Source organism: Mytilus trossulus, chromosome 8 (genome assembly GCF_036588685.1).
Source record: "Mytilus trossulus isolate FHL-02 chromosome 8, PNRI_Mtr1.1.1.hap1, whole genome shotgun sequence".
Classification (NCBI taxonomy): Eukaryota; Metazoa; Mollusca; class Bivalvia; order Mytilida; family Mytilidae; genus Mytilus; species Mytilus trossulus.
The window spans coordinates 5,874,945-5,897,653 of record NC_086380.1 but is presented as its reverse complement, the minus strand read 5'-3'; the positions used below and the strand labels follow the sequence as shown (position 1 = coordinate 5,897,653).

General features: G+C 32.1%; 1 protein-coding gene across 1 annotated transcript in view; it reads left to right on the top strand.

The window, feature by feature from the left end:
• Positions 1 to 13,447, top strand: part of LOC134728179 (LIM/homeobox protein Lhx1-like) — a 29,380-nt gene extending 15,933 nt beyond the window's left edge. The window contains exons 4-6 of the mRNA XM_063592672.1: positions 6,869 to 7,046; positions 10,562 to 10,708; positions 12,740 to 13,447. Of these exons, the coding sequence (XP_063448742.1) occupies positions 6,869 to 7,046; positions 10,562 to 10,708; positions 12,740 to 12,909 (495 nt within the window). The 3' untranslated portion in view covers positions 12,910 to 13,447. The remainder of the gene's footprint in view (positions 1 to 6,868; positions 7,047 to 10,561; positions 10,709 to 12,739) is intronic.
• Positions 13,448 to 22,709: the final 9,262 nt, after the last annotated feature.

Sequence of the window (22,709 nt, the reverse complement as noted above, 5' to 3'; positions counted from 1 at the left end):
AGACCTCAACGAAACAGATTTCCTGATAACTCGCGTCCTTATTCACGTATAACCATATTGAAGCGCATACAAATCGATCTTAAAAAGATCACAACTACTTTTTTGATTAATGAAGTTATGAATTGAGAATAGATGTTGTTTTTAAATTCAACACTAGAAAAGAGAAAATGATAAATGAGTTACCACCCCATTAGTTTGTGTGACGTTTCACATCTAATGACTTGGCCCATTATATATTCTCTAATATACATTTTGCCGTCAAATAAAGATATTTTACATTCATTCCAAATGCATACAATTTAGACATCTAATATATGTTTAGGATTTTAAATATAATTATAACACAAGTGATAAACAACTAAATATGCAAAAAATATTTTGTAACAAAAAAGATGTACAAGTCTAAAAGTTCAAAGTTACTCTGGCGTCGTTAGCGATAGAGCCCTATTCAAATAAGGATAAAAGTACATTTTAATATGATTTTTATAGTATTGGAATATGTATTTTTTTGTTTCCTGTATGATTTTATAAATCAACAAGGTCAAAAACATTAAAATTTGTTCATGTTCAAAGCCGTGATAAAAGACGTTTAATGTGTTTGGAAACAACAAAAACCCATTAATTTCAATTTGAAAAAAATCACTTTATGATTATTTTCAATAATTGATATAAAGTTTATTATTGATGATTTCGTTATGATTATTTAATTTTTCATGTCAGATGATGTAAATTTTCTTATCGTTGTCAATACTATTTGTTGAAAAATAATTAATCTTTGATTATATTTATTATCATGTTTTTAATCAATAATTGACCCATTCTTTCTAAATTGATGAAAATTAGGAGAAAACGCTCATTATGTCCCATTAAATAGCAATCAAACGAGACTGGAATTACAGGATTACTGACACACAAATAAGACGAAAACGACAAAGGACATCCGAACGGGATAAATATCTAAAATTAGAAAGAAACATAAACATCACCTAGTTTATGAATTGTTTATCAATTAATCGAAGTTTTAATTTAGATAATTATACATTTTTTTAATCAATAAATTACAGTTTCATCCTGTTTTGTTGCATTGCAATTTTAATGGTGGACTGACTGTCCTGTTGTGTTGCGTGATAGTCGCACTCCCATTTTAATGGTGGACGGACTAACTTCTTTGTCTAAAAAAGAAAAAGTAAAATGTAATGATCCATTTTATAAGCATTGATTACTAAGTGTGTTTGAATGAATAATTTATACAACAATTTTAATTTTATAGACCAGAGTTCACGGACATTTTTATGACAAACACTGCAGTGCTTCTGCACGACATAAGTCTTGGTGTATGAGACTAGATTTTTTTGTGAAAATTTCATTCTTTGCTATTGGTCCTTTGTTTAACGTGCTACTTGTGTATCAAAGTACACTTAACATGTTATCCATGTGTTGGAATATGTTTTAAAATTTATAAAAACAAATTGTCTGCATGACGGAATCTTTAAGATACTAATTCAATTTAATTTAACAACAAATTGTAGAACGCTTAGATTCATACCAAAATATTGTAAACCTTAAAAACGTAACTAACTCTTGTTGAAGACAGAATATTCAGAAACAGTCGATGTTATTTTTAGAAGTATGTCAGTAACCCCTATGTTGCTTTCCAAGTCAGTTTTGCATGTTAAGGTTTAGAGAGGAGTGAAACTTGGGAAACTTAATTATCATATAAATTGGAATTGTTGGGAAGAAGATTTGATCATGTTTTGTCGTATTGATCAGTTTTAGTCTTCCAATGTATTTTGTGTGCCCAGGAATAATTGCTTGCATACGAAGGGATACAAAGTTCGTTGTATGATGAAGCAAACATATTTAACATACGGAATCCGTTTTCCCTTTTTTATCTAGATTCGAAGATGCACTGTAATACCGCTTTATCATAAGCCAACTTTGCTGAAAAAGTCTTCATAGTTGGTATTAATGACAAAAACAAACAGAAAATTTTGAAAAGAACCACACTATGGATACCTCTTTTAAAGAAACAGCAAAATTTACTGAATCATCGTAAATTAGTTTCGAGATAGAACAAAACATATCGGTGTATAGCATTTCCAGATTGAGTATACCTAGACCAGTAATAACATGTATTAAATTGTATAATTTTGTAAGTCAAACTAAGAAAAAATTTGCAATTTATAAAAACTCATGAAAAATCATGCGAACTAGCTAGCTTGTAACTATATTGTATTTTAAAGTAAACGTCCGTTTAAGTTTATACATATACTAATGAGGTATACATGCTGACATTATAAATATGTAATAAATGTTGTTTTTTCTTCTTCTTTTTATTGACATATTCTATAGGGGATACACATATCACTTCGAAAATGCATAAATTATCATTTTATTATTAGGTTAATTCAACTTTGAAAACTTTTTTCTAATTTTATGTATAGTATATTTAAATACAGTTAACTATTTAACACCTAAATATACTGAAAACATCCAGCCTAAAGTTTATTAGACGTATTTCCTGGTTAGGCTACAGTATGTAGAGTATTATACATTTATTTTATGACTTTTTTATTTTTTAACATATTTATATCCTCAATTACAATTTTAATATTAAAACATATCAATTGCTGTTTATTTTTCATGCTGATAATAATATCATATGCCTTTGTATGTATGCATGTACGTAGATCCCTCCTTTTACGAGGCACCCCTCGAGAGCTGCGAGGGTACCACATAAAAATTCCGGAAAACATGTTTTCATTTTTCAAATGGCTGTACAGAAAGTACCTTATCTATCATCTATGTGACTAGAAATTGAATAATGAAAACCATCATCTTCTTCAAATCTCTTCTTCCCCAAGGTTGGGCGAAGTAAAAAAAAATCGTGTAACCTTATCTCAAGAAAGGTTGTCCTTGCAAGGAAAAATAACTACGAGAAAAGAGTTAAACACAGTCATCTCAAGATAAATAAACTCACTGAGACAGTCAAAATTATATTTTGTACGTGTGTACCATATGTATTGCAAATGCGATTATGTCATTTCAAAATAAGTAACTTCCTCAAATTTCTATCAATGTGATGGTAAATAAGAAACGTTTGACATAACTTAAACTGTATTTTAAATTTATTTTCCTCGTGTATGTATAACCTCACATTCGAAGTTTTAGAGTTTAGCATTGCTACCCGTATAGTGGCATCCACATGCCTATTATGATTTACTCGTATTGTTGCGTTACTGTCTGATTGACATTTGTCCCACATGTTTTTTGTTTATATTTTGATTAATGCGTTAATTTCCGTATCTTAATTCTTCAGAATATCGCTGCCAAACTGTATACTAACTGAAGGTTGTGTTTTCTGAAACCAAATCAGTGAACTGAATTAAATAAAACAAGTCAGGAACAATGAAGAAATTGTTACTTCAGTGTAAACTACGTTTTACCATTTGAGCACTTAATTTGCACAGTAGGAATATTTCGGAATTGATTTTCTTTTAAGGTAAAACAATACCAGTTAAACGTGGTATAGGGCGATATACGCACTTACCTTACCGGGAAGCCATTCTGAACGTGAACAATTTCTGAGATCGTTTTTATGAATTATAAAAAGCATAGATGCATGCAGTGATGTTTTCGTTTGCATCTTAGTTCCGATTCTAAAACGCCACGATGTAGACAAATTAACGAGTTAAAAGTTAAAAACTTTCTCTCTATAATTGTATACAGAAGCTTTACGCATCGTTTGTCTAGAAAAAAAATAGCTGTATGAAATTTTACAAATATCATTTGCTGCATTTAAACCCTAGGTGTCTTAAATTCCATCGAGTGAAAATTCGTGTTCTTAAGAGGATTACATTTGGAAATCCTATGTTTATTCAGAAAATGTATTGTTGCGTTGCGTACCAGTTACCGTTTCGAAAAACATTACAATAAAAGCTGAAACGTAGCTGGCCAGGTGGTCAATCCGGTTTAATTCAGCCTTGAAATAGACAAGCAATGTTCTTTCGGGTGCGTCGTGGTGATGTGGGGATTTGAACCTAAAAATCACATTAACAACAATTTGATTAAAATTAACTAGAAATTTACTTAAAATATATCATGTTGGTTAGAGTTAATCTGACCGAAGTTTTCAATATGATTAATAGAACCCACAGCACCATGTAAAAGCATTCTGTTGCCATAAACAAACTTACTGTATCATAATATTTAAGTCTTTTCACGCGCACCTGTTATTAGTTCATAATGTCGATATTTTCTTCAGTGAAAGCGGTAATAACAAAACACGTGTATTTTATTATAGCAAAATATGAAAATAATTTGTGTAAATCTAGTAAGTTTGTGAAGTACTAGTTTAAAGTACATGCAGTTATCATATTTTGTCCAAGTATCAAACGAAGATTTTTTTAGCCAACACAATTCTATGTTTAGGACAACAACATGTTGAACAACTAATCTGTAATTACAGAGCAATCCAATGGACATTTCGGAATTTTGCTGGGACTAAGGATTGAAAAAATAGATAGCGACAAGAAATTTGTACAAGCCTTAACGGTTGCTACCGAAAGACTTTTACATGATGGATTTGTAAATTTGCTCTGACATTTTTTTGTGACCTTTCATGTTTCGTACATGAACGTTACGAATTTTAGCGGCTGATCATTATAAGGTTATAATGCTTTAAAGCACACATTCATATGTGGACTATTCTGTTTTAATTACAATCGAATATCCTGGCTCATTTTGTGAAATAACACGGTAATAAAAATGTGTATAAACCGGATACAAAATTCATTTAAGGCCTTTGTTGTTTTCCGAAATAAAAATTGTTGTTTTTATTTTTAAAGCAATAAAGACTATGTCCTTATAACGTTTTCATAAACCTGAAGTAGTAAAGCAAACATTTATGTTAACCAAAGTCGATTAAGGACTTAAATAATAATGAGCGGATGATTTACTTTTAAAATTCACGGATTTGTATACAAAAATTGTATAATGGGAAACATTTGTGCAAATAACACTTTTATATCAATAACGCCATATTGACCAAACAGTTCGATGTTTTTCCTATTCTTTTACTATTTCTCCTATACCTTATTGTTCGAAACATTTTGCTGACGGCGATTTACGTGACTTTATTTTCTAATACTTTGTTTGGAATTTCTATTGCCGCTATTCGCACCTGCCTGGAAGGAAGTTTTAGATGGTCAATAATAATTATTTTATGTTTTTCTTACCATTTTAATCGCATTTGATCTTTTCATACATTTCAACAACAAATCTTTGTTTATTATCTAAATCCAAGTAACAATAAAATCTGAAATCTAGACCGGAACGATCATGAAAAGTGAAATGTACAAATGTAACTGTCAATGGTCGGTAATCGTTCATAGTTACGTCTATTTCAATACCAATGCCTATAGGTATATCTAACTTCGACCTACTATTGTTGTACCACCTCGGTGTGGGGTAAATTTATAAGTACCATGGTGTCAAAAAGACCCGGATCTACTGTAAAAAGAACTCAACGCTGCTTTTAATCTGTGATGTCAAGATGTTCGGTGTTTTATTTCGGATGACAATATAATTATAGACCATTTTAAACTTTCCCGTTTTACATATGTAGATATTTTTGTGACGATGTCAGTACTTAAAGCCCACCGTTGAGGCGTGCTGACTCAGGGCTCTCTAATTGATGATATGTTATTTTAACACACCTGGCCATTCTTACAGAACTTGGATAGAATTCTTGTATTGTTTACCTATGAGTCTCTCTACAGTGATTGCATACGGCAACAATAGAATACGTTACATCTGTCACACAAGGTTCAGAGGGTGTTTCCAAAGAAAATTGTACATTTGGCGTTCTTGCAATTGATAATTTTTGAGAAAAAAAATCTCAACTCTGAGGTTTTTTATTTACTGAAATATAACAGACATAGCAATAGGTCAAATTTAAATATTATGATTTGAACATCTCTTATCGTCAAGCATCTATATATAAAATAAACTCGTCAAACTAGTCCTGCTTTTTAGGTGCGATTAGCTTTATTTTAAGTTAGTTCTTACGAAATCCATGACATGGTCGTTAAATTCACTGGTTTTGTTTAGAGCTATATATAGTAGACTTGTTTTACGATTCCAATATGAACCTTGAGGAAAGTATATTGAATATAAGGACAACAATGTATCTTTCATTCACTTCGGAACAGTATGCTATGTCTCAAATATTATGCCAAACCTTTTGCGTTATAATTTAGACTGCCATGTGCTTGACACATTTCTGGTAGATCATATCGGTTTCTTGACACAATAACATTTGTGCATTTGGTCTTTGTTATGGCTGAAGAGGCTATAGAAGTGCTGACACCGACGATGTAGCACTTCTTGTAACGTGAAACTTTGTTTTTATTCAATTTAAATGATAAAATATCCTACACTTTTGTACCACTTCTTTTTAGTGTCATGTCTGTTTCAATTTTGAGAACAGAAAGCTAGTATTCTGCCTACACAATACAAACGGATAAATGCATTGCACTTCCGTCTTGTGTTCTTTTATTTTTAATTTATTTTGATCAAAGTTTTAACGTTAAATGTAAATGTACTTTTGTGTGACATAAAATATCATTGTTATCCCTCCCCGTGATGAACTCGCATACTAGTTAGTTTATGTAGCCATAGTAGACAAACACATTGTTTTAGATGTAATTTATTATTTATACTATCTTGTAACTTCCTACAAGAAAAAAAACCTTCATTTTTCTGTTGGTATTTATACTTCTTTAGTTATATCCTCGCCTTATCTTTCACTTGTACGTTCTATTATTTTGAATGCAACATTTTATATGATATATTTATACTATTGCAGGTTTGGTTCCAAAATAGAAGATCAAAGGAAAGGAGAATGAAACAACTCAGTGCTTTGGGAGCCAGACGACATTTCTTCCGGAATCCACGACGAATGAGGGCCCTAAGGGCTGGAATGTCTCCGAGCGAATTAGACGAGGAGATGATGGGAGGTGGACCGGGCTTTGGATATTTTTCTGGTAAATATTTTATTCAATTATGTTCGGAATTTTCTTTCGTATATGGCTATTGCCTCTTCGTTTATGCCATGGCTATTTTCCTTTCGTTCGTATATTCTATTTGTCTCTGAGAGATTCGTTTCTTTCCTTTGTCCAGTAAATGTGTCATTCAAATACATATGAGAATTTCCCTTTCATATACACAAATAAGGAGATGTGGCACGTGTTTACTCTTGTCGTCTGGGGATTCGTCTTTTTTCTTCAATTCAGCCCGATGTCATTACAAATATAATTTCTTTATCTCTGTTTCTATTGTTCCATCATTAATAGAAATATATATTTTTCATAAACCGATTTGTTCTATAAACATATAGATCAAACTTTGAGATTGTATTTTTATTTATTGTAGCCACAACTTTATGTTTTGTTCGAAAATGAATCTGCGACATCTAAGCCTCTATTTATCATGTTAAATGATGGCATGGCTTGGAGATCCTTTAACGATTTTATATCATAAATACGGAACGCAGTTGGGTTGAACTAAGCCAGAGGATTATGAGATTTGGGTATCCATGAATTTTAATGTCAGTTCGAGTGCATCTTAATGACTCTTCAAAGTCCCTTAGGATACTTCGGTTTCTAAAACGCACAAAAAACTATGAAATACGGTATGAATCTTTGACAGAACTAAATCTCAAAACAAAACAAACATGTTTCATTCAAGACCGATCTGCAGTTTTGTAATAAATTGGGAGTTTTAAAAAAAATCAGAATGGTTGATACATTAGTAGTTTTATTGATTTGGAGTCGCAAAAGAAAATCTAAGGGATTTCTAAAATCCCGATGGGATAAGGTTATTAAAAAAATCCGGAATATATTAAACTTTGTTTGGAAAAGGAGCTTAGCTAGATCTGAGAGATTGCCATAATTCAAATCACTTGATATGTAGGCAAATCGTCCTGATTATGGTCCGAACAATTTTAAGTCATACTTGTATACATAAATTATTTTAGACAATAAACACATTTTTGCGTTTTTAAAATGTAATATTGGAGATGAAGAAAGTTTACGAATCAGATTTCGAATAGCACCTGCTTAAACAATATTATTTCTATTAATGTTTGTACTTACGAAAACAATAAAATGATAATGATAACAAAAACAGTTCCAGGGTCCTTATTTCTTGAAGACTTTATATTTTTATGGACGTAAGCAATGAATTATTAATGCCCCCTATGCCATGTACGGATAGTTAAACATGGATATAGTACGAGTTTATAGCTTACGCTTCAATAAGATGTTAGGAAATTATAAATATTTTAACAATATTTTCTCATGACAATTCTTTGAAAAAGTCTTTTCTTTGAACAAATTTACTTAGGACACAAAATTCAACGGCGTTTTGATTTAATGATGCATTTGTGTATTGATAATAACTGTAAGCTTTGTATCTAAGAAAGTTATCAACAAAATTATTAATTTTTCCAGGAGAAAAACAGTTTATTTATGCTTGGAAGTACTCTGATAATGTCTTAGAAATTGTGCTTTGTCGATCATAACTTAAGTCGATTCTATTATTCACTTTTTTAAGTCATCAATGTTTTACTAAAAGAAGTTGAAGGCTGTATAGCCGCAGAGTTACATGCATGTTGTTCATAAGTGTTTCTCGTTTCTCGTTTTTTTTTAATATAGATTATTGTTGGCTTTTCTCGTTTGAATGGTTTTGCACTAGTAATTTTTGGGGCTCTTTGAGGCTTGCTGTTTGATATGAGCAAAGGCTTCGTGTGGAAGACAGTTTTTTTTTTATCTGTAATGGTTTACTTTTATAAATTGTGACTTGGATGGAGAGTTGTCTCGTTGGAAATCATGCCACATCTTCTTATACCAATATAATGTTAGCTCAAAAATATTTACTTTCATTAATTAGTGTTAGAAATGCTCAAAAGACAGTTTAGCGATTATAAAATGAAATTCATCTTAACTGTTCAAATATTATTCTTTATGAATATGTTGTTTTTAAATGAAAAAAAAACACGAAAGGTGTTTGCACCACAATGGCAGCCACACAGCAATACAGATATACAAAAGAAACCAAACGACACCAACAAGTCAACATTTGGTCTTCACAACACATTATTGTGAATAGTGTTTTGTAAAGACTTCAAGGTCTTTTCCATAGGAATAAAAAAACAAAACAATACTTGATTTGAAAATTAACCAAAACAATGAAGTCTGCTATTTTGATTTAAAAAGAGGAATTTCATCCTCTTGTTGTGACAAATGATAGTTTATGTCCAACAATAACCATTCTCCTTAATTATTCATTTTTTTTAAGAGTGCATATATATTACATTATGCAATGGAACTTTAAGCTATCCGTTTAGTATTGTCTTGTCTATTAGTTTCCTTGCACACAGCTAGTGCCGTCAAACATTTAGATGTGATTTAACAAGCCTTAAAACTGTTCTTCGTAAACGAGCTGTTTTGTTCCTTTGTACCACATTCTCGATGATGGAGTGTTTTGTATAGAACTGACAATACAGATTAGAAAATTAACCCCATAGGACAGTGACAACTCTATCGCCATACCATCATAAGCTGCAAACTTGACAGTTTTTGTACAGCTTACATTTTTACAAAACCTTCCAACGCGGCGCAGTGTAGAATATCAAACACGATGGTCGGTGATGGATGGTAGGTTTTTATCATCACCGCGTTTCAGTGTTTTTGTTGTAACTTTTCTTCTAATACCACCTGTGGTTTGGAAATATGATATAAAGACTTCTCATTCTTTTACCTTTTGTAAATTTATCTTTAGAAAAACGACACCGAGACCAAATCACCCAATGCACGATCGCGGAATAACTTCTTTCGAATGACATAGTGCGCTATAGAAAGGAATGCCGACTGGATATTTTTTCTTGCTTACAAAAATATTAAGATTTATCATGTGGTGATGATCTTTGACAATGACGAATGTTTCAGTCATTATAATCAACAGAAAAGCTGTTTAAATACTCAATGTTCTATAAGAACAACATGTCCGAGGAAAATTCAAGTTAATCATCCGTTTTTGGTTAAATCTGGTAACCTTTTTTATTTGAGAGTTTTTTTTATATTTTCTACGTTTAAATGACAGAGACTATAGAATCGATATACTTTTATGTATCTTTGGAATTGTAGACATGTTTTGATATTATTTTGTTTACAAATATCTTTCATTCAAGTAGTATAAGTAATCTTCGAGGCGTTGCAACACTTTATATACAGAAATCAGTTTTACTTCCAGATCGGTGAAGCACCTGTCAATTGTCTGTGTTAGGACAATTCAAAATATAGTGTTTTGAAAACTAGAGTCAATTATGATGAACGACACTGCACATCACTTACAGTTTTTAGTTTTCTGTGTCCTGTTAACTGTTGTTTTTCGTATTTGCCATTGCATTGTCAGTTTCTTTTCGACTTATTTAATTATCTCTTTGTGTATCTTTCTCCTCTCTTTACAATGAATGATAATCATTTTTTTTCTTCTTCAGAAAATGGACAAGAATATTACCCGGGTTACCAAGGTTACAACGACTTCTTTCCTGGTCAAGATGGCGGACCCGGAAATATGAACTTCCTGCCACCTACGTCACAAGGAACGCCTCCTCTAAATCTAGACCAACCAATGCATCATTCAGGTAAAGCACAAAATTGAAATATTCAGTGAACATTTCTGATAAAAAATTGTAAAAATAAACAACCAGCACAGAAGATCCAGACTATAAACATGTTACAAAAGTAGAATTGACGAAAAAATCCTATAAAAAGGTCAGACAACTTTTATAGTTTTCCTATCCAATTATTATGTCCTACGGGAAACAAGATAATTTTCGTTTGAAATTACTCCCATGCACATAAGAAGCCATCAAACAGACATCGAATTTCAGCTGAAATTTTATGACGTGCAATCTATATTGGAACCGACTATAACACGGAATAGTTGTCAATTTATTGCAAACCAAATGGTCGTCAGAATGACTCGATCCTATAAAATGTAATTTTGTCTTGCCCCAAAACCGATAAAATATATTTCAGCAGCCATTTCGTATAATATAATGTTTCTTTTGATAATACTTTGTTATGTTTAAATCTGATGGACTATTAGAGTTTTGGTATTGTTAAAATGAAGTAATTATATTAACGGTACCGAGCAGCACTTGAAATAAATGATATAAGAAGACCATTGCTATGCAAAATTAAAAAAAATCAGTCTCGCAATAAAGACCATTTGGAATATTGAGCAGTCTCAAATTAAACACAAATGAGCCAAAAAAATGATTGTTAAAATCCGCTTGTGTCTTCTGTACCTTATTCAAATTCTAGTTATGTTTTTTACTGAAACAACAGACTTGCAAAACTATGACTTTTCTACCTTATACAAATGATCATTAACTGGTCCGGTTAAAATAGTTATGAATTTAGTTTTTATCCATATGTCCAATTTAAACATTGTGTTGGTGACAGCTATACATACCGGTCACCATGGCAATTTCCTCTATCACCGCCTCTATCTTGAACGAAAAATGTTTCCTTCTATGACTGACCCACACCTATAGACTGTCTTTTGAAATACAAACATACATTTCCCTAGAAATATCTTAGAGGGCGAAGAGGACAAGAATATTCATGTACAATTCATATTTATTGTGTTGCAAGTTACAGTTTGATCAGTACATACGTTCGATCCATATATCCTCTTCATTATAACCAAACTATTATATTGCTTTAAAACATTTATGTTTTTTTCGAACAACGTTTGTCTAACTTTACCACAGAAATTGATCTTTGATCTAATCCTTTGAACACGTACTTTAAAGCTTTACTGAAGCGTTTGTACAACAAAGTGTCACTTTATAATTGTTCTGTTCGTCAACCACTGTTAAGTAATGTTTCCATATTTTACACGTGTACCATCTATTATATTTACTTTCCTGGAACAAAAGTTCATAATCCATTTCGCTACAAGAAACAATTTTGTGACAGTTGTCGACAAAAAAGCCAATCGGTTGCAAAGATGTATAGAACAACAACGGACCGTAAAATCAACAGGGACAATAGACAAAATGCGTTTGTAACGTATTCTTCTTTACCAATAGTCTCTAAAGGCTATAACATGAAAAGCAGTAACAGCTTGGATAATTGTAGCAATAATATAAAAATCAATTAATTAGTGTAGCTTAACGGTAAAATTATATAGTGACGACGAGCTAACAAGGTAACACATGTTTTATCTTTATAAACTTATGAAATAATACTTTTATTAATAAATATGTGAGCCATGCTTTTAAAATGACGATATTTATGTATACAGCTGACCTTTGATAGTAATTCTAGGAATTGAGAAATTCCTAAATAAGAAAACCTATGTGTTTTACATGACGACAGAAAATTAAGAAATAATAAGCTACATTAATATTCCAAGATACAATGTAAAATCTAAATCGAGTTATTTTAAACATAAAAGTCTTCAAATGATTTGATATTGAAATTTACTCTTTCTGTGACGTTGGGTTGCTGTGTATATTGATAAGATCACACATATTATATTCATATTATTTAAGTGTTTAAAGCAGTATTTAAAAGCAGTTTTTCAAACAGTTTTAATTAAACGCATCAAACTAAGATTGTCGTATTTATATATATAATAACAATTTTGTTTGTGTTTTCAGGTAACATGGTCCCAGAGGGTCATTATTTGCCGAATGACATGGTACAACCGTCATCACCTGAACCCTTGAACTTACACGGACACGACGGACATCATTTTCCTGGTGTTCCTCCACGATCTTTTGGTTCTTTGTCTCATCATCCAGAAATGGCGGGAGAAACGTGGGGATGACGTAATAAACATTCATATGACCTTCCATTCCAGTGTTAAGAAATATAAAATAGTGAAACAACATTTCAACTGGATCACCGCGAAATACCTCGGTACTGAGAAACTATTTGTTGTTATTATTTCATGTGTATATGTAATCTTTAATTTATTGACGTCGAATGTTCATTTTTGCCAATGTTCATTTTTATGGTGTTGAATTTTTTTAATGAATTTGTCCAATTTGAGTGATGAAGTTGATAAAGTCCCGTATTTGTTTTCCATATGATATTTTTATTTTATTTCACTCACGTGACATACGAAAGAGAGGCGAATCGTGTTTAAGAGTGTGCTGTTTTTAGCATATTTTTTACGGATAATTATTTTGGAACTGTCATGTAAACATGTACATAAAATATTATCATATCATGTTCATGTTGTTTCAATCGTTTGTTGAATGAAAGTTGAATGGTGTGTACTTCCGGCGAATCTGTAGAATGTTGTCACGTGGTATATGTTGAATGAATTAAAAAGTGAAATAAAACGAGATGAAAAACTGAAATGTTTTATTTTTTGCAACCATGATATCTATTATAAATAACTTAGACAGTACCAATCAACGATAGAAAGGTTCTTTTGTTGCTGCAAGGTGTTCGCTCTATCAAAACAAAAGCTAGATGTGGTATGATTGCCAATAAGACCAGGGACAATCTATACTTAAGTATAAAAAAGTCCCTGGTGAAACCAAATCGACTTGGATGTAACCAACAAATTGTGAAGAAATGGAAATTAGACTGTGATCACAACCAGTTTTGGTGGAGTTCATTTTGCTTAGATCTCAGTTATGTATTTTGTGTACTGTTGTTTTCTTTTGTCTTTTCCTTTTTTTGCGTTGACGTCATCAGTTTATTTTAGACTTACGAGAATGAATGTTTTTATGGTATCTTTCGCCTCTCTTTAGAAACACAATGGCCGTCTGATGAATGAAAAAATAATTTAACGAAAAAGAAGTATAGCAAGCAGCAACTCACAACACGCAGTGAAATACCCTCCCATAGTGTTGCCGTAACAGCACAACATACGAAAAGGCTGTAAATATTATCTAGACTGCAGCATATAATATTGTACCAATGAAGACATTACGAGCAAATATCAGGATAAAGAACAGCAATCAAAACTTTATTCCTCTAATACATAAGTAAAATTTTATTAATTCTATCAATGAAAGGACAAAGCTGCTGGAGACAATAATTCGACAACACAAAATATGAAAGATTAAAAAGAAAACATCAAGAAGTCAACATACTGCCTCAATGAGGCATCCAAGATTTTGTGTCTATTCAATATGCCGTAGATCTAAATCGTACAAAGTCTGGAAAAGATTTGAATGAATGTATTGCAATAATCAAAGATCTAACATGAACACTTTCTCTACAGAAAAAAACAAATATAAAAATATTAACAAACAACCTCTAATAAAGTTCTCACCTATTACAGACAATAGTATTGGGGATGAGTATACATACTTCATCAAAAGACGGAAGGACAAAAAGTATACATAAAATAATTTACAAAATACTATTTGTATTTCTTATGGTTTTTTTCTTGTTTTATCCATAATTTATCCATTTTTTATCTTCTAATTGATTATTTCGCTTCAATACAAATACTTTGTCCTTTCATAGAATTCCTGTGCAGTAAATTCCACACCAACATTTGTCTTTCTTGACTGAAAATGGAGAACTATAAGATTTTTTAGAAGCTTAAATTTCAGGTTTGGTATGTTTCATGCCATGGTAGCCAAGCAACTAGATACATTTTAAAACAAGTGTATCTGTGTTGTCCTTTATAGAACGTTGTTTGTCTTTTAGTCGTTATTTGTATTTTTCTATGGCATTGTCAATTCATTTTCGACTTCTGGGTTTCCCGTTTTTCTTACTTTTACAACTTGCCGAAAAGCCTCTTTTTTAAAACAAAGGATGCAAATTCACTTCATGTATTATCGCTTAAAATCTTATATATATAAAATGTGCGTTCAATTTCAGAATTTATAGTATACCGGTATATATAATGAGAATAAATTTACCAACTTATTATATATATTATGATAGATAATTGGCCATTTTGATCAAATTACTTGTTGATCATGCACCAAAGTTGTAACTAGTTTTGTTTCATACGATGTGCATGAAGCCTATGTGGCTGAGTGAGATTAGTAATAGAAAATCAAAGAATGTGGGATATTCATGCATGACACAAAATCAGTACATGCACAAAAAAAAAACCCTCAAAAAGTGAAGCAACAGCACTTTTATTGCTGTTCTTCATGTCAAAGTCACAGAAAGGCCATGAACACGAAGAGAACAATACCTCTCACCTCACAGAGGTCTGAGTGGTATTATTTCTTGCCAATTGATTTGGATAGATGTTGTAAGATGTATAATACTACAAAATTGGACCCGGTCAAAATGAAAATACCGGAAAAGCAGTACATATTTGAACCAATTTACATTCGTTTACTTGCTACGCATATGTGTAAGAAATAAACTACTCCATGCAGCTACAGTCACTAGCTTTTTAACCCAGATGTTGTGAGTTGAAACTAAGCACTTTGTAGGGTGCGTTTGACCCCGATCTTAACTAACGAGGATTGCGAGTTTATTATCCGTATATAGTTTGTGGTTCTCTCCTCCTGGAACTCCGGCTTCCTCCTCCAATGTTAACTTGCTACCATGTTATAGCCAAGAGTTCCGAAAATGACACAGGTTCTCTTAAATGAAGGATGGAAAAGACTAACTCCTTTTTCTTATTTTTCAAAAAGTATGCAAATTTGTTGAAAAGAACATCACAGTTCCATAAAGCATTCTTCAAATAAACAATAGTAGTAAAAAGAAAAAAGTTGAAAAATGCTCATCATTTTAAAAGAAACCAATTTCAGTTGATATGCTTGCGGATGAATATACAGGTTTTCTATTACGATTTGATAACATCAATCACATATAACACTGATGAGGAACTTACGAGTGACCACAGCACATTGCAACATTGGATAAAGTTTATTTCAAACAATATTTATTCGATATAGTAAATCATACGAAATTGGAGCAAACCAGTAGCAATTACGATGAAGGTGTGAAATGTAGCATTTTGAGCATTACTGTCATAGAAAAAACTCAATACAAAAATAAATCAGGGTTGTATAAATTGCAAGAATCAATTTTCAAATAATATATAAACAACTCCGATAATTATCAAAGGAAAGTATATAATTAAACAGTCATATTGTGTTGTGAATATACAATTAAGAACCTACATGTAACCCAGAAGGAACGATTTCTTTTATTGGCAAAAACATGCAACACAAGATAAAGACATTGACATCAATACGATCTTGGTGAATAATTGTTCATTTTTCCCCCGTTTACTGTCCTTGTATTTCACATAATAAGGGGCATGATGCCATTTAAATTGAGAAAGACTATATGGATTCTGAACTATCTTCGTCTCGAGTAAGAAGATGGGTGAATGAAAGAAGGTATGTGCGATATGTGAAAACGATAAATATTTGAGTGATTTCAAACTGTAAAAATGTTGGATCGATTTAGCTGTTTTTGGCAAAATCTGTTTGGAATATTGGGTCATCAATGCTCTTCAACTTTGTACTTTATTTAGACGGTATATATTTGATTCAAACGTCGCTGACGGGTTTTTGTACACGAAACCATTCACATGGCCAAAATATCTAGAAGTTGTCAAACCTTACTAGAATTTGAGATTTTTTTTTAACCTTTTGACATATTTTGAGAAAATCGATTTGAAAATCAGCACCAAATGTTACTGAGGAAGGCATTTCAATACTTTTAATTGTTAACACGTTCACATTTTGCTTACAGAGGCGGATTTAGGGGGGGGGCAGGGGGCCCGGGCCCCCCTTTTTGGAAAAAAAAATGTGTTTGCTTATATAGGGAATCACTGAAGCGTGACTGGAGCTGACCCCCTCTTAGGTCAGTCAGTTGGTCCCCACTTATGAAAATTTCTGGATCCGCCCCTGGCTTAACCAGGCGTCTTTGAACGAAATGACAAACTATTCATTCGAATGATATATATCTATACAGAATTTTAGTTTTGGTTAAGAATGTTTTACTTGTACGTTTTTGTCAACTAGTAGAAAGTCAAAAATGACCAAAATCTGCATCGGTCAAATATTCGATTATAATGTATCTTCAGGCGTTTATCAATTATATGTTTGTTTAGAAATCAGTAAAAATATGGAGCTGTGATACTCCAAAATTAAGTCACGATTTTGAGGCCCTTGGAAAATTACCCTGTTTTGAAATGCATTCTTTGAAATTAGTCCTACCTTTTTAAAGATGTAATCATATAAATGAATGAAACAAACAAATTGAGATTTAAAGTGCATTTATCATAATTTTTACCACACACCATGGCAACGTCAACTTACTCAGAATTTTAAGTTTTTGTTTCTTCGTCTTTTTATAAATTTTATAAAGTGGACGCATGCAGACATTGTAAAAAATGTGTTCTTCAGTATCACAGAAAACATTTTTCAATTGCTATAATTCAAATAGGCAGTATTGTAATATAGATATGTATCTTTTCATAACGCACAACATTAATATCATGAATACTGCATGTAAATCGGCTTGAAGTCTTCTGTGAAGCTGAGATAAGATTGAAATCTGAAATAAAGAGGTAAAACAATACAATTTAAGCTCTATTTTATGCATCACCGTGCATCATAATTGGTTTCTTGGACTTGATTCAACATCGAGTGAAATCCAATTTTCCCCAATTCTTCTCGTTAATCGTCCAAACCTAGGAATGTGCGGTGATATTTGTGATTTTTTTATAATTCGTTTTGTTGCAATTCGCTTTTCACATTGTAAGATAGGTTTTACAGAAAGAAAAATCTGAAAAAAACAATATGATTTTAGTGTTCCAATCAAGACGTTAATAAATATTTCGGAATCTAATATAATCCGAACACATTTATTGATGAAGAAATATGGGATTTATACAAAATATAAATTATCAATCAGTGTCAACAATGCAATTTCATTGTCATATTTATGAAATATCGTCGAATAAAGATGTTTTTATAAATTTATTAAAGATTTGGACAGTCCTTTTGGACTAAATATTCAAATTGAATATTGGGGCAAATATTTTAACATGAAAATGAAGAGGTAAGGAAGTGTGATTTAAAAGTTAAAAAGTCCCTCGTTTGTGTAATTTCATCAAAATTTGAAATTTAATCATTTGCTTTGTATGAATTGTATATAAACGTTAGTTCTCTTAAGTTTTATTGGCTATAACAAGTTATAAGCGTTTTAATTTGAAATTAGCTTTGAAAATCAGTTTTTCATGTATCATAATAGACTATCATAAGGCTCCGTGTTGAAGGCCGTACATTGAACGATAATGGTTTACTTTTTTAAATTGTTATTTGGACGGAGAGTTGTCTCATTGGCACTCACACCACATCTTCCTATATCTACTATGCGTACCTATATTAAAAAGATACGAAAAACTTTATATGCGGATAATTTTACAAATTAACTAAGAAATTAAAACAACTGGATATTCAATGTATTAATCCAAACCTCAAAACCCAGTACAAACACACTTTCATCTTATGGAACCATATCACCGCGTGTCAAGTTCAGTTCAGGAAGCACTATATGCAGTTCAGTGTTACGAGACAAAAAAAAAGAATATAATGTTACATGCGGAAATTTCTCAAGCAGGCCATATTTACAAGTGATAAATGCATTGAAAAATATAAAATAAATCCATGCAAATATTTCCCACCGTAAATATCATTAAATCTTTGTAGAATGTATAAGTAACGCCCCTTATTAACCGCCATTGTACGGACTCGTGCACAACGTCACAAGTAAACATTTACTATTTACACGGCAAAGAAGACAAACCAGACTGCAAGCATAAAATTATAGATATTACTGCATATTTCCCCCAAATTGACGCCGTGGTGTGACTTGCTGAATAATATACCCGTTAAAATGAGCATATAAAGAGGGTTTTTTAGTTCATATAAGCAAACATGCACAATGCATTTATAATATTGAGATTTCAAAGTCTTTTGACGCACTTTTAAAAGTCGATTAAGTCGTTATAATAGCAAATTTTGTATTATTAAACAAATGAAAGAAAAAGAACATGAAAAGTATACAAAGATATAAAAATTCTTTCTACACAACATTGCATGAACACCATAAAGAAAAATACATACAATATGTTTGAAATTAAGGTCTAGTTTACTAATACAGCATACATGGTTCGAATTATTGGTCAATTGTTACATTAACGCCCAGTGGCATATATTTCACGCATGTTCACCACGGGAACAAATTAACAACAAATCAAATACAGTAAGTAGGTCTACCATGCAAATACATCTACCGGGAGAGGAGCAATGACGATAAAACAAAAGACTATTACGTAAATAAAATTGAGAAAGGAAATGGGGAATGTGTCAAAGCGATAACAACCCGACCATAGAACAGATAACAGCAGAAGTTCACCAACAGGTCTACAATTCAGCGAGAAATTCCCGCACCCGTAGGAGTCTTTCAGCTGGCCCCTTAAAAAATACGGATACTAGTACAGTGATAATGGACGTCATACTTAACTCCGAATTATACTCAAGAAACAAAAAAAAATCATACAAGACTAACAAAGACCAGAGGCTCCTGACTTGGGACAGCCGCAAAATTGCGGCGGGGTTAAACATTTTTATGAGATCTCAACGTGTTTGCATTAATTGTGTGGGATTTGTACTGCCATGCATTTAATGAACATGGGCACCTTGTTATAGAAAAAAAAATTTAACTTGTCGAAGATCATCAACAAACTCTTGATTAAATGTATCTTGTAAGGCTGAACACAGGGGGAAAAAAACATGATTATATTTTAGTCTCCAACTGAGGGGCCTTTTTGGTCGAATAATCTTAGTAATTCATCTACAGCAATACCTATAGCATGTCGACAATGAGGTTGTGAGTTCACATCTAACAGGTGCTAGGAGCGTTCGACTCAGATTTTTATAGACTTAGATTACCAGTTTTCCTACCGAAGTTCGATCGTTCTCTCCGTAGATTCTGGTAAAACTGTTTCCAGCAAAAATAAAACCTCGATATATTAACAAGAGCACTGAATTTGTGTTAAACACCAACGAGCAATCCAGTGAATAACAGGCGGACTTAAACTTTATCAATAATTTACGAAATGACAGATTTTGGACATATGGAATGTGCAAAAGAGACAACGACCCAACCAAGGGCAAAAATCAACCGAAGGCCGCCAATGTCATAGGCGGATTCAGGGGGGGCCTGTCCCTCCTTTCGTGGGAAAAATTTGGTTGATTATATAGGGAATCACTGAAGCGTGACTGGAGCGGGCCCCCCTTAGATCAGTTAGCGGGACCCCCCTTACAAAAAGTTTTGGATCCGCCACTGAATGTGTCTTCAACACAGCGAGATGATTGGAAAGTATACACAAAGCTGTATAATATGCCATAATTGAGTCACCATGATTCGGCTTTATTAGAGCAAGTCATTTCATTTGTCCAAAACATTGTCACCGTTACGTGCAAGGTACTATGTGTATAAAGTTATCACATAAATCAAGATGCACAATTAAAAAATGGCAAACGTAGTCGAGATTTGTTTATTCATTACATTTTGTGTTTATCTTATAACCTGTCGTCTTTAAATTTAGATTTAAGTATAGACTAGGGGACTTCTAAATATCCATGTAAACTGCAAGGAGAACAATTGCTATCAAAGACATTTTACTTGTCAAATTTAATATCTTTTGTTGGCGTTTTATTTGACATTTTGCGTATGTAGAGTAGCGCGTCGTTTATTTACTTGTACCTCTTTATTACTGCATTTGATTCAATACCGGAACAATATTCCGTCATTGTTCCCGTAAAAAAGGTGGTCATAGTATCAGTTTATGGGTATTTACACTAGTTTTTCAATTCAAAAAGATATTTACCGAGTAAACTTGTCAACTATTGAACAAATTCTTAACATAATTCATTCCCCTCCTGAAGCACATGTAATACTTAAAGAAAATTTACATTAAACAGAGCCTAGTAGTATTAAAACATACAAAATTGCTCTTGAGAGCTGTTTATCTTGTATAAAACAGTCGTGGCTGTATTGTTTGAAATGCAATAGAGACCCTCTACTTCTTATTTGACGAGAATATATTTTATTTAAAACGGTGACCAATTTGACATTTAAAAGAATTGACCGTCAAGAGCTGTACATGACAATGTATAACATGTTTAACAGATAAATAAATAACATAGATCTCGTTGAAATTGAGCACGTATCGCTATAAGAATTGATCGTATACTTAAATACTTAGGAAAACCCCACGCTTAGCAAAGTGGGGTTAACATGTTCTTAGGACCGTCTGTTATTGTTTTCTTCTTTCTTATTGTCGTAATTATGGAAAACAAATGTATCCATGTATTCCTTATTGTAAATCTTTCACGTCTTGCACTATATGAATCTATATTTTTTAATCTACACTAAATAAGACTGATTGCTTTATTTAGATAACAAATTCGGAGGCCGCGGTTTGATTGTTTTAATAAAAGAGATAAAATTGAGAATGGAAATGGGGAATGTGTCAAAGAGACAACAACCCGACCAAATAATGTTTTTATTATTAGCAAAATGACATACCTCTATAGAACATGAATGTGATTTGTGATCAAATATTATTTGACAGGATGAACGATAATTTCCAAACTTAATAGGAAACTGCCTACCGTATGGAGCGCACGAGTTAATCCCAGGTTTTGTTTGTGTTACTGTTGCTCAATGTCACCATATTTAACTTTCTACTTTATTTTGGGGGGTGATTTTTTCGTCGTTTTTTCTATTTTGTTCAATGTTTTGTCTGTTTTGTCGTACGGTTTTTGGTTAATCTCTTTTGTATCTTCTAATTTCTATTGTCTAAATAATTAAACTAGTCCAAAAAGCCACTTGAATACCGTTTACAATACAACACTCAAAGACATGCTATTTTTGATAGAGCATCGAATGTATAGATGCACTAGTTTTATTGTTTTGTATTTTGTTTTAAATGACACTATATGCAAAGAAGTAATCGAAAAAAATGTCAACTGGCATTTACTTTTAAAGTTTCAATTCCGAGCAGACACTGTTGTAATAGATAGAAAGGTAGTGCATCCTGGCGATGGTACTTTGTCTGCTTTTTTCCGATATTGTTTCTGTTTTAATTTTACCAAACCTAATCCTATATTATCAGGGACATTATATTAAAACTAGTTTCTTCATTTTTTACATGTGCTGTAATAGACATAAAGTTTTACTTCAAAGACTGAGGTACTTTGTAGGAACCTTGCCAATAGAAAACTACTTTGTAAGGTGTCGTGTACTTAAATAAAAGCCAACAAACAAAAAATGAAAGCGACAAAAAGAAAAGCAGTTCAGACGATGGTGAGATTAAAGTTAAATACTGAACACGACGACAAAATTAAGAAAATTACAGAAAACATTGACTTATAAAACGGAAGAACCGTAATTAATACAACATTAACAGCGATCTTAATTACGTTTTTACAACTTTTGAAGAACATGATGTTTTGAAGGGTACTTGTCTAATGGCGTCTCCCAAACAGACCCTTAACAATTCCCACATGCCGATTCGTCAGTTAGTACATGATCAACATCAAAAGATCTTACATAGATTTTTGCTACAAATACTTGTTTTCAAACTGAGCTACACGAAGATTACAT